The sequence below is a fragment of the Cinclus cinclus genome, chromosome 1 (genome assembly GCF_963662255.1).
Source record: "Cinclus cinclus chromosome 1, bCinCin1.1, whole genome shotgun sequence".
NCBI lineage: Eukaryota > Metazoa > Chordata > Aves > Passeriformes > Cinclidae > Cinclus > Cinclus cinclus.
This window is the reverse complement of record NC_085046.1, coordinates 150646792-150674776: the sequence shown is the minus strand read 5'-3', so window position 1 is coordinate 150674776 and position 27985 is coordinate 150646792. Positions and strand designations below refer to the sequence as shown.

The 27985-nt window shown below is 45.6% G+C and overlaps 1 protein-coding gene across 1 annotated transcript in view; it reads left to right on the top strand.

Moving 5' to 3' along the window:
• The window catches only part of ZC3H3 (zinc finger CCCH-type containing 3), a 131283-nt gene that overhangs the window by 51105 nt on the left and 52193 nt on the right, over nucleotides 1-27985 (top strand). Inside the window, exon 4 of the mRNA XM_062492250.1 lies at nucleotides 1799-1949. Within this exon, the coding sequence (XP_062348234.1) occupies nucleotides 1799-1949 (151 nt within the window). The remainder of the gene's footprint in view (nucleotides 1-1798; nucleotides 1950-27985) is intronic.

Sequence of the window (27985 nt, the reverse complement as noted above, 5' to 3'; positions counted from 1 at the left end):
TGTGGCTGCTCCATCCCTGGAAATGTCTAAGGCCATGCTGGGCAGGGTTTGGAGCAGCCTGGGATGGTGGAAGGTGTCCTTGCCCATGGCAGGAGGTGGAACTGGATGGTCTTCAAGGTCACTCAAACCATTCAATGAGTCCATGATTCCAGGACAGTCCCACCATCACCATAGCTGGGATTTCATCATGTGTGTGGTGTTGGTCCCTGCAGGGCTTGGCAGCTCTGTCCTTTTGTTGTCCCTGTTTTCCTGTCCTAAGTATAGTTCCCTGAAGGAAAAAGCTTCAAGTTTGCCAGTACTTGGGAGCAATTTTAATTGTAATTAGAGTTTCAGCCTTGCAAAGGTTTTAAAAGCCCACACAGAGGTTTGGTCACTGCCCTGAAGAAGTTGTTCTGCTACAAAAAAAATCCTGGGGTAGGGAAAGAGCAATGAAATCCCATTTGCTTCCCACGTTCTCTCCTCTCTCTGTTCTTGCCTCACCTCTAAAGTGATCTCTGAACTGCCTCACCTCTAAAGTGGCTGCAGTTCCTCCAGTTATTGAATCATTAAATGGTTTCTACTGGAAGAGAACTTTAGATCCATGATTTATCCCCTGGGTTCAGGTTGCGGAATGTTGTGAGCCTCATCTTTACCATGAAAAATTCCAGTGATTTTTCAGTCATGGCAGAGCCTGGTTTTTACCTTTTCCCATTACCAGGGGTTATAACTTTTTTGGTGAATTTGGGAATGGGTATTTGTGTTGCCTGATCCCTCCCAAAGCCAATACAAGTCATCAACTCGTTGGGAGTACTCAGGAAGGAAAATATTCCTTGCATGAAACTGTAAGGCTGTGGATTGATGTTGCCACTGTTGCAGGGAAATGGGGGAGCTGTTTTCTCCTTTCTAGGGAATGGTGTCAGCTCTAAAATGTATTTCCCTATTTTTCCTAATTTACCTGGGAATTCACCTTATTCTCCCTCGTCTCACAGAGACAAACATGGGGATGGGTCTAACGTTTTCAGTGAAAATAACGATCCCACTTTTCCCCTCCCAGCCTCTCTCATAATTTTAATGAGAGGATCTCCAAGAAAAACAGCCGGCCCTTTAAATCAGTTATAAAACCCAGAGACCGAGGCTCAGCATGGAGTGTCAGCTTTAATTATCTGGGCAGTTACAGCTGTATGTTATAAAAGTCGGGCAATTAGGTGCATTCCTGAAAGCTTGGGGAAAAAAAGACGGCTCCAGGAAAACCACAGTCAAACATAGAACTGTTAATTGCACAAAACATTTCATGGTATAACCCAGGATGTAGATCATCCTGCAACATAGATAGTCTGGGAATGAGTAGGGTTGGAAAGGAGCTTAAAACTCATCCAGTTCCCTGTCCATGGGAGGAATTTTCCAGTTTGCTCTAAGCCCTATCCAACCTGGACTTCCACACTTCTGGGGGTGAAAAATATGATGAAAATGCCAAGGATTAAAGGCATACATATATTTCCAGTGTGGATGTTGGGATCAAGGTGTTGTTGGTGAATCCACAATTCCTGTGGTGGAGTTTTGCTGATGGACTGGTGAAGCCAGTCCCAAGCCCATCAAGACCTTTCTGTTACCATCAGCCATAGTGGTCCCATTCCTGAAACTTCACCCCTTTTTTCAGGTGCTAAAAAGTTGGATGTGGAACCAACAGTTATTGAACTTGATGATCTTAAAGGTCTTTTCCAACCTTAACAATTCCATGGTTCTGTGAGAATATCAATGAGATCCCTACTGTGCCCATCCACTCTTGAATTTCTATGTTTTTCCATGTTTTTTCTCCTAGGATCCAACTTCCACTTCGTAAGGGGCTCCCCAGCCAACAAGGTGATAAAGACACGTTACAGGATCGTGAAGAAGAGCGTGGTGTCTCCAGCCTTATCATCCTTCACCAGCCCCATTCCCACCTGGAAGACCAGGCGCCCTGTGACATCCAGGTAATTCTTCCATCCTTGGAATGCAGCTGGTTGGGATGTGGGAGCTACAGGAACTCCCACATTGGCTCAGTGTTTTTCTGTTGCATCTTTGCTGTTTAATTTGTCTCTTTGTTTGGTCTATTCTGAGTTTATTGACTTACAGTGTAAAATCATATTAGGAATTGTGTTATCCTGAGCTGGTGCCAACAGCTTATGCCTTTGGCTTCCTTTGTATTCCCCCCTGGAATTAATTGTTTCCATGGAGCAGTTAAATAAGCTGAAAAGAGGATGAATAAACGTGTGGATGTTGGTGATGAAAGGGAGCATACTGGATGCTCCAAACTTATGACAGGATGTAGGTGCTCTCCCAAGCTCATTTATTCCCAATTATCTAGATGGGTGAAACATCTGGAAATATTTTGGCATTGCATGGAGAAAGGAGGCAGTGAAGGTGCTGTAACATTGAGTTGGAATATTCCTAAATCCATAGAGGTTGAGATATTTCCAGGGAGCATCCCAGAGGCCAAGACAAGATGTGGAACTTGTGTAGAAGCAGGACGGTCATTAAAATAATTAATTCTATTAAGCAAGAAGTGATTAGAAGTGATGGGTTTGGTGAAAAGACAGGTTTTAGCTATTTTTAGGTCAGGAATAACTTGTCCTCCCCTTGAACTGCCAGGAGTCATGGGTAATATTTTGGGCAAAGAGAGCCTGCTCTGCTCTTCTCTGGCTTTGTTCTTCTCCCTGTTCCAGGTGATTTCTGCCAAAAGTCATTCCCCAGCAATGCCCTGAGGATTGGTGGCTTTTATGGTAGAGCTGTGGAGGGATAAAAATTGTGGTGACTGTTTTTAAAGCCTGACTTTGCCTGATATTTCCGTTTAAAAGTGAATTTTGGGATTCACAGTTTGGTATCTGAAGGGACGGTTGGTTTTGGTTTTGGAAGAGTTTGGGGTGATTAAGCAAAGTATGGGATAAAGAGAGAGGTTGGGAAAAAAGGTTGGGTCAATTATTTTGTCTGCTTTCCAAGCTCTTTGTTCAGAAACTCCTTATCTCCTGTGCTCTACTGGTTTCAAAGTGCTTCTTCCAGTATGGAAACTGAGATAATTTTGGGCTCATGGTCAACCTTACCTGCGCCACCTCCTCCTTTGTCTTCGCAATCTTTGCCTGTGGTATTTTCCCAACTGGGTATCATCCCTGAGATCCATAGATATCCTTTTGTTCTGGGCTTTTTCCTTCAGTAACTTGGAGGTGCCACCTCAGTTTGCACATCCTTGGGACCAAATTCCTGTATTTCTTTTTCCAGAAAGAAGCTGCATTATTTTTTGCTTGCTCCATCATCCTGCAATTTCATGGAATTGCAGGATGGTTGGGTGGGAAGGGACCTTGAAGATCCTTGAGTTCCAACCCCATGCCATGGGCAGAGACACCTTCCACTATCCCAGGCTGCTCCAACCTGGTCTTGGACACTTCCAGAGATGTGGCAGCCACAGCTTCCCTGGGAAAACTGTGCCAGGGCCTCACCACCCTAGAAGTGTCCAAGGCCAGGTTGGAGCAACCTGGGATAGTGGAAGGTGACATTGCTCATGGCAGGAGGTGGAAACAAGATAGTTTTGAAGGTTGCTCTCAGTTCAAACCATTCCATGATTCTGTGGCCTTCAGCTTTAATTGATAGAAAATGAGTCATCCTCAAACTGTTGGGCTCAGCTTCTTCCTTCACACCTTAGTACTCCAGATCTAGATGGTTGATGGAGGATCCCTGGTGAGAATCAAGGAGGAGAAAAGCTTCAGGCATGGAATTTAGAGCAGGAATGTCTGGGATCACTGTGGTGGCTCTTGCTCAACCCAGTGGTGATTTTCCAAGGAACAACCTCGTTCTGCCGAGATTGGCTGGGAGCTCCCACTTGTAGGATCATTTTCTCTGTATTAATCTTCGACTTCATTAAATTGGTGTAGTTTAGATCTTACAGCTGCTTCAGACAAATCTTGATAAAATGCCATCAGCAAATTAAAACAATTATGTTTTAAAGAAGCCATAAATCTCCGTCTACCAATTACCTTCGTTGGGGGTGATCAATCATCCAGCCTGTCTGGAGGAAGCACATGGCAAATTCTTCTCCTGGAGTTTTTACAGGATTTTTTGCTCCATCGTTCCTATCATCGTCTTGGATCTGTCACAAGCAACACACCAGGATCTGCTTTTTTCCTGTTTTTCTTTGCTCTTCCCAAAACAAGGAGAAGCTCTGGTGATGGTGGGACATCCCTTTAGTCACCTCAGTTTTATTTTATGTACTGAGTAGTCAATTATTTTTAATATTTATATTTTTCACTTTAATAATTGTGATGTTTTTATAATAATTTGGTATTTTTAATACCCTCTTCTCCTTAAGCCAGCACTGGGATGTCAACTGGTGGTGCTGCCCTCCGGTGCTACTCCCAAACTGGTTCCCAGCTGGCACTAAGGAGCAATTTCTTCCATGAAGTCCAGGTTTTTGGCTATCTGGAAGTAATGTGCCAGGGTTTTACTTTGATGGGAGATCCAGGATGTCGCTGTTTTTGCCAGTAAATACCGAAATCTCCAGACTAAGACAAAGAGGGATGTTGCTTTGGCAAATGAGTGGCAGGAAGAGTTGCTGGAGGTACCTGATGTCAATCCCTTGGGAATGAATTCCATCCTCCCCTTCTTGCTGGGTTGCATTAAACTTGGCCCTGGTGCTGACTTTTCTTCGAGGCGATAGATGGGAGTATATTTTAAATTAATTTTACTCCACTTTTTGTAATATTTTTGTTTTAAATAGATTTATAAGCAACTCGGGGCCTATTTCTCCAAATTTATGAAGATAATTTTCACTCTCTTGATAAGGTGAAATTTACACCTGCTATTTCCATATTAATTCACATTGCTAAGTGGATCTAATTTTCTTCCGTTCTTCTATCTGGTGAGTGTGGCCTTTCCTAATGCAATTTCCCCCTCACTAAATCACTGTGATCGGGAGTCATGATCGAGTTAAATTAACTTAAATTAATTTACTTAATAAGAGCTCCAGATCATTGTGAATGAGGTTAAGATTTATTGATTCTCCTTTTCACTCCTCCCCCTTATCTCCTGCGGCTGTGCTGGGAGCACAGCTCACAAGGGCTGCGATTTGCTGGCCTTAAATTTTGGTTGCTCCTGCTGACATTGAGATTGGTCATCCTTTAAAAATCATGGAGGGAGGTGTCCTCTCTCCTCACAGCCTCCCTCTGCTGGGAAAGGGAAGAAGCATTTGCCATGGAGGAGTTGGGATGGATGCAGTGTTGTGCTGAGATTTGGTAGTGATGTTCTCCTGCTTCCAACCTCTTTCCATTGTCCATGTGGATGTGGCCACCAGAAAAATGGGATGTCCACAGGTCATAGACCTTGCCCACAGGCAGCAGAAGCCTTCTGGGATTGATGATCAGAGGGATGGACCACCTTTCCCACAAGGAAAGGCTGAGAGAACTGGAATTGCCCAGCCTGAAGAAGAGAAGCTTTAGAATGACCTCACTGCAGCCTTCCAGTGCCTGAAGGGGCTGACAGGAAAGATGGAGAGGGAATTTTTGCAAGGAGTGACAGGACAAGAGGGAATGGCTTTCCGCTGAAAATAAATAATGTTAGATTGGATATCAGGAGGAAGTTCTTCCCTGTGAGGGTGGTGAGGCCCTTGCACAGGTTTCCCAGAGAAGTTGGATCTCCATGGGGAGTGGTCTCAAAGCTTCTAGAGCTCAAGGAGCATTTGGACAACACTCTCAGGCACAGGGTATGATTTTCGAGGTGTCCTGTGCAGGACAAGGAGTTGGACTAGATGATCCTTGCATGTCCCTTCCAACTCAGAATATTCTGGGATTCCATAAACTACTTCAGAAGACTCCAGTTCTCCCTCTAGAGAGCCAGAACCACTTTTAAGACACATTTTTGGGAGCAGAGAGCCCTTTGAGTTGAGCTTATAGACCCCCCAGCGGGGGAATGAGACACTGACCCACTTTGAAGAGTTTTCTTCTCAAATCCTGCTGCAAGTGTGGAAAACAAAAGTCACCTGTCTGCAAATAATGAATTGTGTCTGGCACTGCTGGGGAAACTCTGATATTTCTTCCTGAAAACTTTGCGGTGCCTCTTGAGGGACAATCCTACCCCTCCAGCACTATAAATAAGTAAAGAACAAGATAATCCAACATTTGTCAGAGAAATGCCAGCTCAGGAGAAAGGAACTCGTCAGTGGAGGATTCGCTCATGTAGTTTAGTTTAGTTTTCTTTTTTTCCTTTTATTTTCTTCTCTTTTGTTCTGTTCTGTGGCCTGGAGCACATTGAACAGATTAAGACGGAAACAGTTGTCACCATCCCTGGAGGTTTTCAAGAAATGACTGGATGTGACACTCAGAGCTCTGGTCTGGTTGACAAGGTGGTGATTGGTTAAAGTTTGGACTTGATGGCCTCTTCCAGCCTAAATGATTCTGTGGTATGGTGATTGCAAGGATTTTCCCCCCAGGTTCCAAAGATCTGAAGCCTTTAGGGATTCGAGCTGAAAGTGAGCGATGCAGATTTTGAAATGGGGTTCAGCCACCGGGGAGATGCAGCTGAGCATCCAAGGAGGAGGAACCACCATCCCTTCCAGTCATCCTCTGCAGGAGGTTGGGATATTGGGTTCCAGGTCACTTGGACACACCACCCTCTTTGTCCCATCCCTTCCTTTCCTTCACAGTGGGTGGTTTTGGGTTTCCAATTTCCTTTTGCTCCCTTAACAACATCTTTTCGATACCAATTGCCAACCAGATGACCCAACTCATGATCCAGTTCAGAGAATCATGGAATGGTTTGGTTTAGAAGGGACCTTGGAAGAGCATCTGGTCCAACCCCCCCCGTCCCCCCCAGTCCCCAGCCCCGCCATGGGCAGGGATGCCTTCCACTGGACCAAGTTTTTCCAATCGCTATCCAGCCTGGCCTTGAACACTTCCATGGGATGGGACCATCCATTTCACACAGCCCATCATCCATTCCCACGGAAGCCTTCCTGATTTTACTTTCAATTTTTCTGACATTCCTTGAGTGTTGTTGCAAGTTTCCCTGCGGAAGTGATATCACTGCCTTGAGACAACGGGATCGTGTGGTGGAGAAGGGCACTTGGTTTCCCCTCTGTGGAAGATTATTTTCCATGTTATTCTGGAGTGAGTGGAGCCACAGGTGCCAGTCCTGGTGTGCTGTTAGTGTGTAATTAACCCTTTCTCCCTAAATCCATGGGAATCCAGTGGAACAGGGATCTTGAGTTATGGAATAGAGTCCCATGTTGCCCATTGGATGCATTCCAGTTCCTGTGCCTCATTCCCACAGAGTGGTATGGTTCACTTGCCATGGATGAAATGAACGTGAAAACTCAATATATCCCCTCTCTTTTGAGGAGGAGAACGTATCCTTGGGAATTTTGGGGAATCTTTCTCATCCTTTCCATCTTCCTCTTGTTGTGTTGGAGATCGGAGCAGTCAGGGTCTGCAGCAAGTCATCCACCATAATCCCAGTGATGGACAGTAATGGGTAAACCAGATTAATTCCATCACTTCTGAGCTTTTAGGCTGCACTCTGAGGGTCCTTAAGAAATCCATCCATTCAGGAAATGGGATGGGGTCACCCAAGAACTGTGACACCTCTGGGAACTGCTGGGAAGTGCCTGGGATACGTTGGTTGCTTGTTGTATAACACAAGTTGGATTGGGGCGGTGGTGAGACCCAGTCTCAGGTTGTCCAGGAAAGTTGTAACTACCCTATCTCTGGAAGTATTCCAGGCCAGGTTGGATGGGGCTTGGAGCAGCCTGGGACAGTGGAAGGTGTCCCTGTCCATGGTTGGAATTCAATGGTTTTTAATGCCCCTTCCAACCCAGACTTTTCTGGGATTCTTTGCTCATGATCCTGGATGGTCAGCAGTTAGAGCTGAGAACAGAGAGCAGAGTTTGGGGCCGTAATTCACAGTAGATGGAGCAAATCCGTATTTTTCTGGTTCTGGGGCATCATCTCAAAAGTTGCAGAGAAAACAAGGAAAACTGTTAACGTCGGCTTCCACAGCGGAAAATTGCCGAGCGCTCCGACGGGAGAGGCTTTAATCAATGTTCCTATATATTGTGAGCAGACAGGGATGGGCATTTTAAAGATCTCAGCAAATGCTGTCTTCTCTCCTTGATCCATTTATTTTTTTCCACCAGTCTATACCTTTTAGGGTCTGAGAGGTGGGATCCTAACCTCCCACAGACCAGTTTGGAGCATAAGCTGGATGTATTTTGTGAGCCAGACACTGCTTAAAGTAGCGCAAGTAGTTAAATCACCCAGTTTTGGGGGGTTTCAAGCGCAGCTTTTTATGTTGTTTATTTAATTGGGATGATGCTCCGTGGGATTTTACTTCCTGGTCCCGATTACCCTGGGAACTTCCCGCACAGAGGCAAGAGAATCGTGAGCAGAGGGCAGAGGTTGGGACACCGGGAGTTAATTTCCTTTTATCAAGATGATAAAATCCCTCCTCCTCCTTCCCAGCTTTTGCCGTGTTAATCTGCAAACGGAGTCGGAATGTGACGAATGGCCTTAAAGTTCCTGTCAATTTTTTTCTTCCCAAATTCATTTGACATGAAAGTGAGAAGTAAACAGAAAGCCTGTGGTTAAGCAGATAACTTGGAAAGCCTTTTCCATCACATTTAAAAACGGCCGTGTCATGGATTCTGTGAATTGGCGGCTCCTATTTTGTTTGATTTTATTTTGTCTGTGTGGTAAATTTTCTTTTAATAATCCCGACGTGGTTTGACGAGGTTTTAGACCTCGGATTTTTTTTGAAGGGATGTTAAACCATTCTCCAAAATGACATCTCATTAAAGTGAAATTCATCTGCTGGGATTGGAGCTGTTACAGGCAGGAGGGAACAGTAACTCCCATTTGGAAATCCGTATTTTTTGTTTCTATAGGAAGTACTTTTAATCCCTTTAATGAGGCTGGGATGAGATGCACAACACGGATTGTTTCGGAGCAGCCCTGACATCTGGCCCAGCATAATCCAGTTTCTGTTCTGGACTGGTTTAGAGGCTTTAAAAACAATGACACCTCTTTGGGGCAAAGATGGGGATTAATCTTCCCTGTTCCTGGTGCTCCCCTCCTTCCTGAGAGACAGACAGTGGGGAAAAATCACTCCTGTCTTCTGTCTTCCTTTGCTTTTTATTTTTTATTTTTATTTGTTTATTTTTATTTTTTAAATCTATTTTTTTATTTTTGCCTTATTTCTCGTTTCTTCTCATTTCTTATTTCTTATTTCTTATTTCTTATTCCTTATTTCTTTTGTTTCTTATTTCTTATTTCTGTTTCTTCCCCATTTTTATTTTCTCTTTTTCCTCTTTCCCTTTTTCTTGTTATTTTCTTTTTCTTCATAATTTTCCTCTTTTCCTTTTCTTGTTTTCCTCTTTAATTTGTTTTGCCTTTTCTGTCTTTTTTCTCTTCTCTTTTTCTAGATTTTCCCCCTTTTACTTTTCATCTATCTTCCTTTTCCTTTTTTGTCTTCCTTTTTTACCTTCTTGCCTTTTTTCTCTTTTCCCCTCTTTCCTTTTCTCCTTTTTCCTTTTTTCTTTACTCCTATCTCCTGCCCTCCTTTCCCTTTTTCCCTTTTCCTTTGTTTTTCTCTTTTACTTTCTTTTTCCTCTTTTCTCTTTCCTTTTTTCACCATTCCATCATTTTCTTCCCTTTGAACTTTTTTCTCTTTTTCCTTTTCCTCTTTTTTCATTTTTCATTTTTTTCTTTTTTTCATTGTTCCTTTGCTTTCTCCTGTTCTAAAATTCCTTTTTTCCTTTATTTCCCTCTTTTTAACTTTTTCCTTTTTTGTTTTTTTTTCTCTTTTCCCATGTTATCTTCCTTGCCTTTTTTCTTTTTCTTTTTCTTTTTTTTTCTTTTTCTTTTTCTTTTTCTTTTTCTTTTTCTTTTTCTTTTTCTTTTTCTTTTTCTTTTTCTTTTTCTTTTTCTTTTTCTTTTTCTTTTTCTTTTTCTTTTCCCTTTTTCCCTTTTTCCCTTTTTCCCTTTTTCCCTTTTTCCCTTTTTCCTTTTTTCCTTTTTTCCTTTTTTCCTTTTTTTCCTTTTTTCCTTTTTTTCCTTTTTTCCTCTTTTTCCTTTTTTCCTTTTTTCCTTTTTTCCTTTTTTCCTTTTTTCCTTTTTCTTTTTCCCTTTCCCTTTTTTCCTTTTTCTCCTTCCTTTTCCCCCTTATTCTTCCCCCCGTTTCTTCCTTTTTCCTATTCTTCCTTTTTTCCTTTCTCTTTTTCCTTTTCCCATTTTCCCCTTTTTTAATTTTTCCCTTTTCCCTTTTTTGTTTTTCCTTTTTTTCCTCTATTTTTCCTCCCTCTCCTTTAAATATTTTTTCATATTTTCCTTTATTTCTCTTTTTTTCCCCTTTTCTCCTTCTTCCTCCATTTTTCATTTTTTCACTGTCTTTTCCCCTTGTCCTTCTCCCAAACATCTCTCCCAGCCAGTTGCTTTCCCACCCAGCAAATTCTGCAGCAGATCCAAGTTGTGCAGCTTCCAGCAGGATTCAGAGACTCCACCATTCCTATTCCCTAACCTTCCCCCCCATTCTCCCAGTGTCCCCAGTCCTGTCCCGTTGCCGGGCAAATTTATGCTGAGAGGTTGGATTTTTCCTGCTTTTCCATGAATTCCAGGCTGCTGACGCTGGGGGGAAGTGCTCCTGTTCCCTCCTCCTGGGTCGGCCGCAGTAATCGAGCTCCACTTCAGAAGAAGTAATGAAGCCAAAATAAAAGCAGGACTTGGGGGTTAATGACCAGCTCTAAATGCACATGAACATCCTTAGGAATAATGGGATTTTCCTTTTTTAATTTTGGTTAATGGAGTCGTCGCGTTTCGAATGGATTCCATTAAAAAGAAAACTGCCACATCCGATCCCGGGAACAGTGAGGGGTTATTTACTCAGCAGAGTGTTGTGTGGATCTTGGATCAGTTCTTCCCTGGAGCATCCTTGCTGGGGAGCCCAGCATTCTGAAAACTGGATTTTTTTCTTCCTGGGGAATCTTGCAGCTTCATCCTGTGCTGGAGCTGTGTTGGATTTGATGATCTGAAAAGGCTTTTCCAACTCAGTCCCTTGAGAGCCCCCAACATGGCACCGGCTTCCTGCTGTGTGAGGTGTTGGATTTGCTGCACCCTTTGGCTGGAGATCACAAAATCCCAGGATCGTTTAGGTTGGAAAAGACCTCCAAGATCATTGAGTCCAACCTGATCTCCACTTTGTCACCCAGACCAGAGCACTGAGTGCCACGTCCATCTGTACCTTGGACAACTCCAGGGATGGTAATTCCACCACCTCCCTGGCAGCCCATTCCAGTTTTGCTCTTTTTATTGTGAAAAAAATTCTCTAAGATGCCCAAGTTGGATGGAAGTCATCTGGAAGTCATCCAGTCCATAGCTTGGATAATATAATTGGAGTGTCTTCCTTCTGTCTCATTTACCCCCATCCCAAACCAAATTTGAAGGTGCAAAACCATCTCCACTCTTGGAGAGCGCAGTGTCACCGTTCCCAACCGGAATCGGTGGCATCCTCAGTGGGATTTTCACTTGGATCAGGACAGAGTTTCAAAATTGGTCTCCTGAGTGAGACATCTTCAATTGTTGGACTTCACAGATCAGTCTTGGTGGTTCAAACTTGACCCTTGGTAGATAAAAACCATTCCTGAGGATGTTCAGCAGCTCCTGGTGGACTTTGGGTTGCCAAGGCCAGGTGGGACCAAAGCAAGGGATGTAGTCTTTTTGGATTGTGTTTGATTTGCAGTGTGGATTTCGGCTCCTCAGCACCAGGTTGGCTCTCTAGATCTATTCTGAAGGGTCCCCACTACTTTTGGGATGCTGTGGGTGAAGGACAAGGAGCTTCTGGAACCCTGATGAAGTTTGCAACCAAAGGATCCTACGGAAAATGATGAACTGAGATGATAAGTGAAATAAAAAATACAGACTGCGTTCTGGGAAATGTTTGCTTGGAGAGGCACGGGGACTTAGGAGTGGTTTGAGATGAGGAGCCATCTCCCAGTTCCATCAGAGTTCTCCACAAACATTCCCTGACCTCAGGGCTGGACAAACCAAGTGGAAAGATCTCATAGAGACTAAAACCAGCCTGGAGGGCATCACCTCTGTTGTGTCACAGAGCAGAGGTGCTTGTGACAGTGCCACTTCTCAGTGAGCTCCTGGGCAACATCTGCCTGCCTGGCTGCTCCCATCATTCCATTCCCATGGAATTTTGAGTTAATATGGTTTCCTCAGTGTTTCTAGTAGGTTGAGAACACATGCACAGGTGGCTCGAGGAGGATTTGCTCAGGAGTGGTTTTCATTAGCAAGGATTTCTTTTCCTCCTCTTTTGTGAGGCCTTTCTTTGCTTTCCAAGTCCAGCAGCTATCAGAGAAAAGCGGAACATCCTTAGCGAGGAGCTTCAGAGGGATTAAAAGTTGGGAGTTTACAGGTGTGGATCAGCGGTTTTGGGTTGGGGGTGGATCATCTGGTGCAGGAACTCAGGTGGGAGAGGTGAAAGTGTGGGCTCAGGTAACCCAAGAGTTCTCCAATGTCTGGGGCCACCTCCAGGTGCTGGGACACCAGACTGGAGATGGTTGTTCCCATGCCATGGTGAAAGAAGTAAAAAATTCTCTGAGTACTCTGGAGCCACACTGCGAGAGCTGAAAGTGTCCAATATGGGGAAGAGAAGGCTCCAGGGAGACTTTAGAACCCCCACCCAGTGCCTAAAGGGGCTCCAAGAGAGCTGGAGAGGGACTTTGGAGAACGGATGGAGGGACAGGACACAGGGAATGGCTTCCCACTGCCAGAGGACAGGGTTAGCTGGGATATTGGTAAGGAATTCTTCCCTCTGTGGGTGGTGAGGGGCTGGAATGGAATTCCCAGAGAAGCTGTGGCTGCCCCTGGATCCCTGGAAGTGTCCCAAGGCCAGGTTAGATGGGGCTTGGAGCAACCTGGGATAGTGGAAGGTGTCTCTTATTATGGCAGGGAGTGGAACTGGATGGTCTTTAAGGTCCTTTCCCACCCAAACCATTCCACGATTCCATAAAAAATAATAAATAAATAAATAATAATTAAAAAAAAAATGTTAATTACGGCTGTAATGCTATTTTTTATAGATTTGTGCACAGGGTCTGGGATGGGCTTCCGGGCAACCAGGGCAGATGCCCTGGGAAGAAAACAGAAGATTGATCCTTACTTGTGCAGTATTGGGATACATCTTGTTCAAAGTCCCCCAGGGACTGAGTGTGGTTCTCCTGGGATTTGGAGCCAGTCTCTAAAACCCTTTAACCCTCTTGGTGCTTTTCCCTCTGTCCCAGGGCATCCATTTATTCCTGGCCAGGTTCTCCAGGATAGAATCTCTCAAGACGCCATGAAGTTCCAAGTTCAGCTCTTCCTTTTCTCCATCTGAATACCCCAGACACCAGCTGTTAATTTTAAATAAAATAAATTTTATGGGATATTATTCACCTTTTCTAACCCAGGCTTCAACAGCAATGGAGTAGCTTGGCCAGATGAAATCTCCCTGTGGATAAAGTTTTCCAGATTGGCCACATGCTGTATTTAAAACTCTTTTTGAAGTGGTTTGCACCCTTCAGAAGTGGATTTTCTAAGGCTAATTATCCCTCCTAACAGCATCCCGTTTGGAATATATTTTCTCTTGCTGGATATTTATGCACTCCCTGTTTTTTCACCTGACAGTGACAGCTGTGGGAGTGAGGAATGTATTTAATTCCTAAATATCTACTCTAATAAGAGATTAGTAATGCCAGAGCTGCTTTTTCCCCACCCTTTTCCCACATGGTTTTCCCTACAAAGGGTCATAACTTCTCCAAGCTTTTAGCAGACCGAACCCTGGCATTTTCCTGGGCCAATTCCAGTGTGAAAGTTGGGATTTAAAAGAACAAGCACCTGAAAAAAAGGAGGAAGGGGGAAGCAGAGCATGGCTGAATGGCAGCTCCACAAGGCACAAATTCCCTGAATTACTTCTTATCCTGACAAAACTGGGATAAAATTGGGATCAATTCCTTTAAACTTTTCCATGAGCTGCTGCGCTGAGCCGAGTCCAACTGGTGCCAGCATCTGGGCTGAGCTCCGGGCTGTGCCCGGGCAGGTCTCGTAGCTCTGGAATGAGCAATCCAGTTTTTGGGGGCAAAAAAGGTCACTTGGCAAGTGCTGGAGCATCGTTTTCCACTGATTAATTCTGCCCAGGCTAAGTAAACATTTAGGCTTCTTTCAGGCCAAAGGATGAATCCATCTGTTTCATCCTGGTGGGAGAAATCAGGGGGTATCCTGAGCTGGAAGGATCAAATCCAACTCCTGGCCATGGATGTGAACATCCCAAAAAAAAAAAAAAAAGGTATAAAATACTCTAAAAAAGTTGGATAAAACTCCAGGACTGGCAAATGCAGAGGGATCCTAAATAAGATCTTCAGGAGCTTCACCGGGCAGCAGGATCCATTTTCCAGGAGCTGGAAAGGGCTTCATGCAATGGAAGGAAGGAAAGGAAGGAAGGAATTTGTACATCTGTCCCATGGGTCAAATTTCACCCTTGGGCTGAATTAATGAAATTTCCAGCTGAGTTTGTCTGTTATACTCAACATTGAGAAAAATTCCTAAATAATTATATATTCATATCAAAAACTTACATAATGTTTGGAAGATCTACTGGAAGTTCCCCTGCCCATGGCAGGGGCTTGGAATGAGATGATCTTTAAGGTCCCTTCCAACTCAAATTATTCTGGGGTTATGTAATCAGCTTTCTCAATCCCTGGGTGTTTATTTCCTTCTGCTGCCTTGGAAATAATTGGAATTATCTCCTTAATACCAACTAACATCCCTCCTACCAGGTCTGGTCTCTCCCTAGCAGAGCACTGAGATTTTCTCTTTCTACACCCAAATTCTCTGTCTGACAGAACCTCCTGTGGGATGAAGCCATTGTGTTCCCTTCCAAACCTTAGTTTTATTCCATTAAGGGAATGTGTGGATGATCCAGGACCATCCAGTCTCTCCTTGACTCTTCCCGGGCTGGATCCTGGCACCTCTGTGTGAATTTCAGCATGAGGCTGGATTCACCACCGCCCTTGGCACCGGCAAAGCTGACCATCTGCATCCGGCAGCTTCCCTGTTCCCAGTCCATCCATCCATCCATCCCCAGGTGCCAGTTGGACTCCACAGCATCTGCAGCTCCTGCTGCCCTCCGGGCTCGCCTGGAAGGAGGATTTGCAGGAGGATATGGGGAGGTCTGAGAGGTCACAGCTGTTAAAGCTGGGAAAGTGGGGAAAAAACAGCAAAGGGATTCCCGAAGTTGGCACGGATCCCGTGGCCACCTGTCCATGAGCAGGAATGGTTTTCCAAGCTGAAATAACGTTTTGATTACAAATAATTTCCTTTAATCCCCTCCTGAAATTAGTGAAGATTTAATAATTGCTTCTGGAATTATTGGTGGTGGAATTCTGGAATCCAGGTCTGTGTTCCTGCCATCCTCTGGTGTGGTAAGAAGGATGTAAATGTAGGCAACGAGGGGTGAATCTCTGGGGAAACTCCAAAGTTATTCCAGTTCGGGATATTTTATATAGGAAAAGGTTTTATGGCTCAGTAAGGAGGAGCAGGGAGTGTCTAAGGCGATGTCTCTGCTGCTTTAAATTCCTTTATAAATGCAAGGATAAAAGGGGGCAAAGGGGAAACATTATTTGTGTCACAGGAAGGAGCTTTGTGGGAGTTGTGGGAGACGGAGGGAGTGTTTTCCTGCCCCCCCCCCAAATTCCTGATCTCTTCTGCATCTAAAATAATGCTGTTTCAACCCAAATCGGGGTGTGGAATCATGGAATCATTGAGGTTGGGTAAGCCCTCATTGAGTCAAACTATTCCTTCAGCACTGCCAAGGTCATCACTAAACCATGTCCCCAAGTGCCACATCCACAGGGCTTTTAAATCCCTCCAGGAATGGTGATTCCACCCCTGCTCTGGGCAGCTGTTCCAGGGCTTGATAACCCTTTCCATGAAAAAATTCATCCTAGTGTCCATCCTGAACCTCTCCTAGCACAGCTTGAGGCCATTTCCTCTTGTCCTGTCCCTTGTTCCCTGGGAACAGATCCCAAACCCCACCTGGCCCCGCCTTCCTGGTCTGGGAGTTGTGCAGAGCCTAAAGGTCCTCCCTGAGCCTCCCTTTCTTCAGGCTGAGCCTCCCCAACTCCCTCAGCAGCTCCTGATGCTTCAGACCCTTCCTCAGCTCTGTTCCCATCTCTGGACATGCTCCAGCTCCTTAATGTCTGTTTTTCTGAACTCCTGGGTTTTTAAGAATAAAAAGCTGATGAATAAGAAGGAAGAAAAAATTACTTCCTTGTACAACATGTGAAGATGTAGGATTAGAATCATGGAATGATTTTTGTTGGAAGGGACCTTTAAGACCATCCAGTTTCACCCCTTCCAAGGACAGGGACACCTTCCACAATTCCAGGTTTCTCCAAACCCTGTCTAACCTGGCCTTGGACACTTCCAGGGATCGGGAAGTCCACACCCTCTTCAGGCAATCTGTTTCAGTCCATCAGGACTGACCAGATGTGCTGGCCCTGTTTGTAAACCCTGACATTAATCCTGTGTCATCCATGGGTTTGTGGATGGACATGGAGTTAGGCAGGATGAATCTTACCCTGGACCTGCTTTCCAGTTCCCAGGTGGGCAGCTCCACATGGATCTGCATCATTCCCACCTGTGCACAGGTGACACCAACTAGCTGGCAAACATGAGGGAGGGCAGGAGTTGTGATCTGTGGCAAAGTCCTCTGGAGTCTGGTATCCATCTGGGAGGGCACCTTGCCAAATCCCTTATGTGAAATCCAGCAGGAAGCACTTTGTGGAGCATCTAGGAATGCTCTGCCTGCCCAGGGAGCGCAGCTTTGGGAGCCTTTTTGCCTGCGTTGGTGAAACTCTCGCCTCTTATTTTTCCCCTCTTTTTTTCTTCCCGTCGGCGCTGCTGAAGTGAGGCTTCCTCAGGCAGGTTTTTTACAAGATTTGATGAGAACAGTTGGTTACGACTCCCCGAGTGCCGTAAAAGTTGATGCGATGGTCGCTCCGCGCCTGTGCTCATTTTTATAATTTTTTATTTTATGAAACAGGACAGGGAGCTTAGTGACTTATTACTATTCATTTCGTTTCAATGCAGTAAATATTGATTCAGTTGGGGCTTTTCAATTTAAACCACTTGCCGATTATATAAAATATTACCAGCCTCTGGAATTATGCTTACGGATCCCTTCGGCTGCTCATTAACGAAGGAGTGCAATTTTTAGATCCCTTTGCTTTCATCATCCAAATAAATGGGCCGAGCTCCCTCTTCCCAGGGAAGGTGCTGTAAACTCAGCTTGCAGGGGCCTGACAGCCTCAATGGAGCTCTTAATTTGGAGCCTCTTTCAAAGGATTTTGTACGTCGGGATTTTTTTTTCCTTTTTTCATTTTGAGACATTGAGGTCTCTTCCTCTGATTTTTCAGCTGTGGAATGACAGCCTGAATAAATGGAGCTGGTTCATCCTTCTCAAAGTGGCTTTTCCTACTGGTGGGTCGTTGGATGTTGCTTGAGCTCCAAGGATATCTTTACATGAGGCATTAGAAGCAGGATCAGAGGTCTGGGAAGAGGGAGATGGGTGTAATTCCAGTGATGGAAGGGTCTTGGGTTCATATGTGGTCACTTGGGGTCATATGTGATGGACATTCCCCTGGCAAAACTTCCCGTAGAACCAGCTTGGACAAGTCACAAAGTGTTGCTTCAATATCGTTAGGAGGTGTTGGAGCCCATCCATGTGGGGTTAAATAGGCTTTGGGAAAATGCCATTGGTGCCACCAGAGCTCATGGTGGTTGGACTGTGGGCTTGGGATGTTTGCCATCCATAGATGACCTCATTTCAGGAGTTTTCCCTTCCCATTGTTGGACCTTTCCATCCCCACTGTCTACTGTTGAGCCCTTTGGAGTGTGAGCTCCTTGCCATGCTCCTCCTGGCATCTCCTCACTAGGAGTATCCTCAGACCAGGATCATGAAAATCAGGACAAGCTCGTTCTCCAACCCGTTTTTCCTGAGGACACGGAGAGTGGGACATGGGCAGATCCAGGATATTCTGATGGGATTTGAAAGAAATAAAACAAATTATACCTAGAAGAGCATCCTCACAATTGAGAATTGTCACTTTGGGGACTTAATTATTGGGTGAAAAACCACCTTCAAGTGGTTTCAGGTGCCATCAAGATGAAAAGACAGAAAAGTTGAGATTTACCTCAACTTCTTTACCACTTTTAAACCCAACCAAGAAGACACATTGCTCAGGAGGAGACTCAGAAATTGTCTGGTTTAGCAAGAGCTGCATTAATTGGATCAATGTTAAAATGTGATGTAAAGCACATTGTCAGTGGAGCAGAGGATTTGGCTGAGGACCTGGTTCCAAGGGTGAGTTACAACGCTGGATCTCAGGGCCAAGATGTTCTTTTTGTGTAGCACTTAAAACGTGGTGGATTTCCTCAAAATTAACTAGTGATGTGACCAGAAAGAACCTGGATGAGGCTTCAGATTGGAAACAGAAGAGCTAAAAACTCCACTGCTGTGGAGCCAACTTACATAATTAAACACTGGTTTAAATACCACTTTTAGGCCAGGTTTAAGGGTGGTACTAAACCAACTTCACAATAATCAATAGTTTTTAGTCTGCTTGCATAACTCAAACTCATCAGCCCCTTCTCCCCCAGTGGTTCAGAGCTAATCTCACCAATTGGTTGCAGTAGGATCGGCACCGTCACAGTGAAGGTGACCTGGAATCCCTTTGTGTGAGTGGGTTTTTGTCAGCTAAATTCAAGGAATTTATCCTTTTTAATGCAAAACCTCAGGGTAATATATTCATCAGGTTGCTGGCTCACCTATTGCTGGAGATGAATGTGTATTATTTTAATGCTAAGATTAATAAGGACTTTCTGAAGTCCTGCTTAAAGTATTCCCTGATTGTATTTGAGGACTTAATTTGAGTGTAAAGCTGAGATAATTGTGTGACATCACAGCACATGGAAAGCACTGAGAGTTTTGGAGCAGGACAGAGCTTCCATGGGAGACTGGCACAAAGTGGGTAAAGGCTTCCCCAGATCCCCTTGGAGTCCTGTCTGCACTTCAACCACTTTAGGATTTATAATTGCTTTGAAAAATCATGGAATCATCAGATGATATGGGTTGGAAAGGACTTCTTAAGATCATCTCAGTCCAACACCCTGCCATGGGCAGGGATTCCCTTCCACTATCCCAGGTTGCTTCCAGCCCCATCCAACCTGGCCTTGAAGACTTCCATGGATGGGGCAACCACAGCTTCTCTGGACAGCCTGTTCCAGGGCCTCAGCACCTTCCCAGGGAAAGAATTCCTTCCCAATATGCTATCTAACCCTGCCCTCTGGCATGGGAAGCCATTCCCTATGTCCTGTCCCTCCTTCCCTTGTCCAAAGTCTCTCTCCATCTCTCCTGGAACCCCTTTGGGCAGTGGAAGGAGGCTCTAAGGTCTTCCTGGATCCTTCTTTTCTTCAGGCTGGACATTCCCACTTGTCCCAGCCTGGCTCTATAATAGAGGGGCTCCAGCCCTTGGAACTTCTCTGCAACCTTCTCTGGAGTCGTTCAGCAGTTCCACATCCTTTTGATGTTGTGCCCCAGAGCTGGAGGCAGCTCTGCAGGTGGGGTCTCACCTGAGCAGGGCAGAGGGGCAGAATCCCTCCCTCACTTTCTTTCCGAACTGTGGGATGAGCCCAGGACATGGGGAAATTTCCAGATTCCAGCACACATGGCCAAGTATTTGGGTTTGTAGTACCATCCCATTCCCATCACTGCATGCTGATGGTGTGGGGTGTCTCATATTCTATCTAAATATTCTATCTAAACCTGCCCTCTGGCAGTGGGAAGCCATTCCCTGTGTCCTGTTCCTCCATCCCTTATCCCAAGTCTCTCTCCGGCTGTCTTGGAGCCCCTTTGGGCACTGGAAGGGGCTCTAAAGTCTTCCTGGAGCTTTCTCTTCTTCAGGGACAGGTTCCTTTTATTGCAGTGGAGACACAGAGTCATTTGTCCTCGTTGATTGAGTATTTATGATGGGAGCTCTGGATGGTGTTTCCCTTGGATTGAATTTCTGCAGCTGGCAGGAATTGCTCCCATCCTCCCCAAGGGTCCCTTTTCACCTGTCAGGACACACTGCAGCCTTTTACCTGTTTATTCTTGTCTGTTGATTTAATCCCTGGCCATTGGGGTGGCTGGAGTACCATGAACTTCAGAATTTCTGTACTGCCCTCATTGGATTAGGTTGGATTTGTCCTACTCTTTTATTTTTAATTTTTTAAAATTCTGCTCAATATTCAAGGACCATAAAAATGTTCCCCACTTATCATGAGCTGTTATCTCAACGACTCCTCACCATTATTAATAATCACTCTCGGTGTCGTGTATTGCTCTTCCTTATGGCTCCCAAGGCAAATCATGGATGCAGGGAAAGATTTCTAATGATTGAGTCACAGGCTGAGGAGGAGCAGAGATGTTTCATTTTTTTCTGAAAGCATGACAGCATGTTTGGAGTTGTTTCTGTGATTCCTGGTGGCCACCTGCCGAAGAGGAATCTCCTGAACAAGGTCATGCTGTGTCCTCCTGCAGACGGTGACATCCATGGAGATGCTCCATGGGCATTTTGGTACCAACCTGGCATAGGGATGTGCAAATGTGAGCTGGTATCCAGATGCATCCAAGGTGATGGAGCCTAGCCAGTCCCAGCAAGATACTGGGGAACCCCAGAACCTCTCATGCTTTGGTGTGAGATCTTCCCCCTTAAGGTAAGTGAAAACCATAGAGAAGGGTTTGGGTGGGAAGGGGCTTTCAAGATCATCAAGTTCCACTCCCTGCCATGGGCAGGGACACCTTCCACTGGACAAGGTTGCTCCAAGCCCCATCCAACCTGGCCCTGGACACTTCCAGGGATGGGGCAGTCACAACTTCTCTGGGAATTTCATTTCTGGGCCTCCCTACCCTCCCAGGGAAGAACTCCTTCCCAATATCCCATCTAATCCTTCCCTCTGCCAGTTTAAAGCCATCATCTAGACCTGGTGGTTGGTAACTGGTTCTGGATGGCCCTGCTTGTGTGGGGGGTTGGGCCAGACTTCCAGGGATTCCTTCCAGCCTCAAACATTCTGTCTCCTGAAAACCTCTGGGCATTGCTGTTGTTGATCATGGCACATCCTGTTCTGGGGCACTGGGACACCGAAAGGAATTTGGGATTTGTCTAGAGAAACTTTGGCTGCCCCATCCCTGGAAGTGTCCAGGGCCAGGTTGGATGAGGCTTAGACCAGCCTGATCTAATGGAAGGTGTCCCTGCCTATGGCAGAGGGGTTAGAATGAGATGATCTTTAAGGTCTCTTCTGTCCCAAACCATTCAATGATTTCACGATTTCACTTCAAAAATTAACCCTGGGCAGGTGGTTGGACTCTTCTACAAACTTGGAGACAACTTGGTCTTGCATGAACTCTGGGATACCTGGAGTTGCTGGTGGATCAAAGAGCTCCCATTGTCACCTTTAGTCTGCCAAATAAATATTTCCAAACCCACCCCTGAATTTCCAATCCATGCTCCTCCTGCTGCCTGGTTTTCCTTGCTGGGTGATGGCTCCGAAAACAATTGACCCCCCCAGAGCCTGTCTAATGAGCAGTGTCCTACTGGGAAAGGTGACTTCCTTCTTTTCTTCTCCAAGTCAGTGGTGGGTTTTATTTTTTCCTGTTGTTTTGGGGGTTGTTTTTGTTTTCTGTTTTCCCAGCTTGGTGCGGTTCAGCGCTTCGGCCTCATGAACTGGAACGCCCGGATTAATTTGTGGTTAGATCTCTGTTAAGATTGCATCCACTTCCCCAGTCAGCACTTAATTGGCAGTCGCTTGATTTAACAGCGTGGGAGCCGGCTCCGGAAAAATGGCTTGGATAAATCACTGCCTGACGCCAGAAAATAGATATAATCTCAACATTAACTACATTAATAGTAGCAGGAGCCGAATTAAGAAAGCCATAAAGTAGAGGCAAGAGAGTATAAATTACGGACATCTCGCTGTCTTCTTCTCCAGGCTCTGCTTTCCATCCTCTCCCCGTCAGCGGGATGGGATTGGGTCTTGGGTGCAGTTGGGTTGTGATCAGCTCCACTGGGGACAGGGAGAGGAGCAATTCCCACGGTTCACACCATTCCCAGCTCATGGCCCATCTTTGGGACAACACCAGGGTGGGTCTAATCAGTTATAGTGGCTTAGTGTTGATTACAGGGATCCAGAATGTTGAAGCCATGGATTTGATTTCTTCTCTCTGGAGTCCTGTCACAGGGAATTCTAGGATGATTATTTGGGGTTGGATAACGGGAAAAAAGACATTTCCTAATGATGTGGATGGATATCTATGTAGGGCATGTGGTGAGGTGGCCCGCTCCTAGCTCCTGGAGAGCCCTCAGCAGATCCCTCACTTGTGGGTGCCCATGCTCTTCTTCCCAGGGGAAGCTTTGCCTTTATTTCCTGTCTGTGAAAACCAGGGAAATCAACTCAGGATAAACACTGTGAGGGCTTCTTTTTCCTGATGCTCTGGATAATGGTGAACTTCACAATTTCTCCTGCTCTTCAGGAGTCCCAGGAAAAGTGTTCCCCCAGCTTTTGTGTGCTGTGGGATGCCAAAAACCTTCCCAGCTATTCCAGCTGTTGCTTTATCCTTTTATGCTGGTGCTGATTGTTTATAAATTAAGAAGCACATCTGGTTGGTTTTTCCTTTTAACCCTTCAGTCAGGTGTTAGATCCAACTTTGGTTCACAAGGTGACATTTTAGGATTTTCTGTGGATGTATTGGAGTGGTGATGCTCTTCATGGAGATATCTGGGAGTCCTGGAGTGGGGGTGGAGGCTGAGCAGCTTCATGAGGACCAAATCCTCAATGGTAACATGAGTTAGAGGTGCTGGTACCCCCCTGCTGTTGAAAGGGGTTCCAGAGCATCATAAAAATCCTTTTCCATCCGCTTCTCCATGGAAAAATGGGAAGAGGGGGATGATGATGATGCCATGGAAGTCACCTTGGAAGTTATATCCCACCATGTGCAGGGTCAGGTCAGTACTACAAGCTGGAGGCAAGTTTTGAGTTCATTTAGGAAGTTTTCCCCCTTTTTTGGTTGGCCTGGAGATTTTTCTGAGGTGTTTGGGAGTTTTGAAATTTCTCTGGGTATGGCGACAGCAGAGGGAGACAGCTCTCTATGTGTCTAGTGTGGGACTGGCTAATTTGGACTTAATGAGATGGCAAGAATTAGTTTGTTTGGTCTTTGGGCACATGTTGAACACTATGTGCCAAATTTTGATGGAGCCATCAAAATCCCATATAACCCAACACTTGCCCAAGTTTTCCCCCACAATCCCTGATTAAAAGCATCTCTGGGCTATTTGGAGGTGCAAATACTGCCAGGGCTTCTATTTTATTAATTATTCTAATTATTATTTCATTTATTAATAAATTAATTTTCTTGACTGATAAATTATTTTACTTATTTATGTTATAAATACCGCTTGTTATCTGTCTCTAGGAAGCATCCACATTAGAAAATCATGGAATAGCTTGGGTTGGAAGGGAATACCATCCCATTGCAAAACCCAGCCGTGGGCAGGGACGCCTTCTAGTATCTCAGGTTGCTCCAAGCCCCATCCAGCCCACCCCTGAACACTTCCACGGATGAGACAGCCTCAGCTTCTTGGGGCAACTTGTGCCAGGATCTCACCATCCTCACAGGAAAGAATTTCTTCCCCATAGCCCATTTATCCCTAACCTCTGGCAGTGGGAAGCCATTCCCTGTGTCCTATCCCCCCACTCCTTGTTCCAAGTCCCTCTCCAGCTCTCCTGTAGCCCCTTTAGGCACTGGAAGGGGCTCTGAGGTCTCCCTGGATCCTTCTTTTCTCCAGGCTGGATGTTCCCAGTTGTCCCAGAGCAGAGGGGCTCCAGCCCTTGGAGCATCTCTGTGGCCTCCTCTGGACTTGCTCCAGCAGTTCTACATCCTCCTGATGTTGGGCCCCAGAGCTGGAGGCAGCTCTTCAGGTGGGAGCCCACCTGAGCAAGGCAGAGGGGCAGAATTCCCTTTTTTCTCAGGTTTATCCTGACCTTTTCAACTTTATTTCCAGCTTTTTGGTTCAGTTGCACCCCCCTTCACCACGTCCCGTTTTCTCCCCTGGAAATGGATTTTTAAAAGCATCATCTTCCAGCAAATTTTCCTTTCCATCTTGTTGTTTATTAGGCTCTTAAAGGCAAAGCTTGTAATGCATCCATTGATCCAAATTCCAATTGAAGAGATGTGAGCTCATAAAATGGTCCCGACCCTTTAATAATGGAGCGATATCCTTTGGAATGTAGGCAATGCAATTAGGACAAGGAACCAACCCCCTGCCCCTTGATGGGGGCCTTTGAATCATTTTTATCCGTTCCATATATTCCGAGTCAGAGCTGAGTTCCTTTAAGTGTCTTCCTGGTGAGTATCTGATGGACTGACACTCTCAGAAGTGTTGGACCTTTTCTTTTTTTTTTTTCTTTCTCTTGGAAGGAGATCCAAATTTTTATAGATCTGTGTTTATTAATTATGCATGTCTACATTTATAAAATATACATAATATGTATTTTGTATGTGGATAGAAATTGGGTGGATGGGCCGAGTCCAGTAGTGTGAGAGTCAACAGAGCTAAGTGTTGGATCCAGCACTTTGATCACAGCAGCCTCATGGAATGCTCTAGTCTTGTGGATAAAGGGCTGGAGAGATGGAAAGGGACTTGGAGGTGCTGGTGGAAGTGGCTAAATGTGATCCCAGGTAGGCAAAGAGGCCACTGGCACCTGGCCCAGGTTGTGTCCACAGGCCCAGGGCAATGTCCATCCCCCTTTTCTGGCAGTGCTGGGGCACCTCCAGTCCAGGCAGGGATTTTGGGTCCCTCACAAGACAGACATTGAAAGGCTGGAATGTGTTCAGGGAAGGAAATGGATCTGAGGAAGGATCTGGGGCATCATGAGTGACTGAGGAAGGTGGGAGGGCTCAGCCTGGAGAAAAGGAGGTTCTGGAAGGACCTTCTGGCTCTCCATAACTCCCTGAGTAGAGGGTAAAGTCAGGTGGGATCAGGAATCTGCTGCCAGGAAACAAGGGACAGGACAAGAGCAAATGGCCTCAAACTACACCAGGAAAGGTTCAGGGTTGGACATCAAGAGGAATTTCTTCATAGAAATGGTTGGAATGGGCTGCCCAGGGAGATGGTGGAGTCTCTGTCCCTGGAAGTGTCCAGGGATTGCCTGGAGGTGGCACTCAGTGCTCTGAGTGACAAGTTCAGGATCAGTCACAGGTTGGAGATTTCATGATCTTGGAGTTCTTTTCCAACCTAAATGATTCTGTGATTCCACATATGTTATGTATATGCTTATCCAGGCATAGACAGAGTTGATATTAATAAATATTTACTGGATCATGGAATTACAGGGATGCCAAGAATTCCTGCCAAGGAATCAGAACTGACAATGCTGGTCCAGTTGTTTTGTGGGTCAGCTTATAAATGATAAGGAGACCACAGGATGGGATCAATCCTTGGATATACAACCACATGCTTAAAATCTGGAGAAATAAGCTTGGAGTCAACATCTGAATTTCTTATTTATTTCTTAAGTTCAATATAATATCAGGAAAAACAATTGTTTAGGGGGAAAAATAATTTATACACTGTTTCCTCTGCCTTTGTAGATAAATTTAATTTAAATTTTAATTAATAAATCAAATTTAAATTTAGTTTTTAAAATGCATCACTTGTGGATTTGTATCCATCCCTAGTCCAAGCCGTGAGCATGGGGTTTTTCAGAGGCAGCCAGTAGCTGGTGTTTTCCCAGCGGATAATTCCCTTTAGCGCAGCCCTGCTGAACTTCTTTAACCTCTTCCATGCTGAGCTCCTGTTTTTCCATGGTATCCTGCTCCTTGTCCGAGATACTTGCTTTAATTAAAATGTATCAGCTTTTCTGGCTCTTCGTGGTATTATTGCTGTTTCCTGTATGAGGAAAACAGCATTTAAAGGGAAAATATCTTTGGAAAAAGCAATTATACCAGGTATTTTTGGAAAGCAGGCAGGAGGGAAAGCCTCCAGTGGGATTTGGATCTGTGTCTGACTGATTATAGTGATAAATATTCAGAGTTGGAGCCGTTTGGGTCAGGATACGGACACAGCATTGGAATGATCCTCGGCAATTAGCCTTCCTGGGATATTCCAGTGCTTGGAGCACATCCAGAGCTCTGAAATGGGATTTACAGGGATGAGCAGAGGGAGGAATATCACTTCTGTGCCAGGACAGGGGAAGGTCTAGGAACTGTTCTCGCTTTCCCTCTGGTTTTAGCCCATCACTGAGGGTGGTAGGACACTGTCTGGGAGGGATTAAGGATTAATCCACGTGGACACAGGTCCTGGAGCTTCCTAAACGGAACCACTAAAGCCGGCAACGCCTGCCTGGTGCAACGCCTCGAGCTCCATTTCAGCTAATCAGAGTTAAACCCTAATGAACTTTGTCCAATCGCCTGAGCTAATGGGGGTAAAAGGAATCTAATTAACGGGACAATAGTTCCCGGTCTTCCCGGTGTAATCACTGATCCGCTGCCGGCATTAGAGCAGCAGGATGGAAAGCCGAGTATTAGGGACTGTCAGCATTTCCATTCTCAGGCTCAGCCTAAGCGGTTTAACGGGACCTTAGCAGGGGGGGTTTGGGCTGAGACTTGACCTACCTTGAAAACAGCTTTATGTTGGGAAATTGTCTTCTCCAGAGGGTCTTTTGTCTCATCTCCAGGGAGGCATTTTCATAGCGCTAACTTTGCTGGAGAAGTTGGAATTGTTTCTGAGGATCCTCCCATGACTTGCTGTGGATGGGATCATGCCCAGGGCTGGAGAGAAACCAAGGAAATTGTTTGGAATTGGGCTGTCAGGGAGTGGGGAGGACAAGAGGAAATGACCTGAAATTGTGGCAATGGAGGTGCAGATTTGATATCAGGGAGTATTTCTTCGTGGAAAGGGTAGTCAAGCTTTTGAACAGAGCAGTGGTGGAGGAAGGAGGGCAGGGTTAGATTGGATACTGGGAAAAAGTTCCATCCCTTTGAGCGTGGTGAGGCCCTGGCACAGGTTTAAAAAATTGTTTGGGTTGGAAGGGATCTTGAAGGTCCCACCCCCTTGCCATGGGCAGGGACACCTTTCCTCATCCCAGGATGCTTCAAACCCCATCCAGCCTGGCCTTGGACACTTCCAGGGATGAGACAGCCACAGCTCCTCTGGACGACCTGTGCCAGGGCCTCCCCAGCCTCACTGCCAAGAGTTCCTTCCCAATATCTCATCTTTCCTTGCCCTCTGGAAGTGGGAAGCCATTCCCTGTCCCTCCATCCCTTGTCCCAGGTCCCTCTCCAGCTCTTATAGCCCCTTCAGGCACTTGAAGAGGCTCTAAGGTGCCCCTGGATCCTTCTTTTCTCCAGGCTGGGCACCTGCAGCTCTCTCAGTTCCATCCCTTCACTCCTTACCTGGCCACACCAATCCTTAAGGACAAGGCAAATTCTTTCCCTGATTTTTGTGCTTGGCACATGGAGCTGGATTTGTATCCAGGCTCTAAATCTCCTGTAGGATTGAATTGGGTTATAAACAATAGCAGGGATTTAGGAAACAGGGGCAGGGTAAAGAGCTCTCCCGCTGCTTTGAGCTCCTCAAGGTGCTACTAGATCTCTGGTGTTTTTTGGAAGGTTTTTGGCAGGATTTCAGAGGTTTCCCTGGCTTTAAGCGGGATCATGAGTCCTCAGGAGCTTCCAAGTGCCGTGTGGAGCTCTGGCTTTTCATGGACACAGTGGAGAGATGAAAGGGAATGGCAGCATGGGGCTGAATGGCTCTCAGAGGGAAATGGCAATAAATCCAGTGGGAGGGAGTATTGACACTTGAGAGAAGGGATGGCATCCGGAGGGACTGTTGCAGGCTGGGCCAGTGCAAACCTTGGGG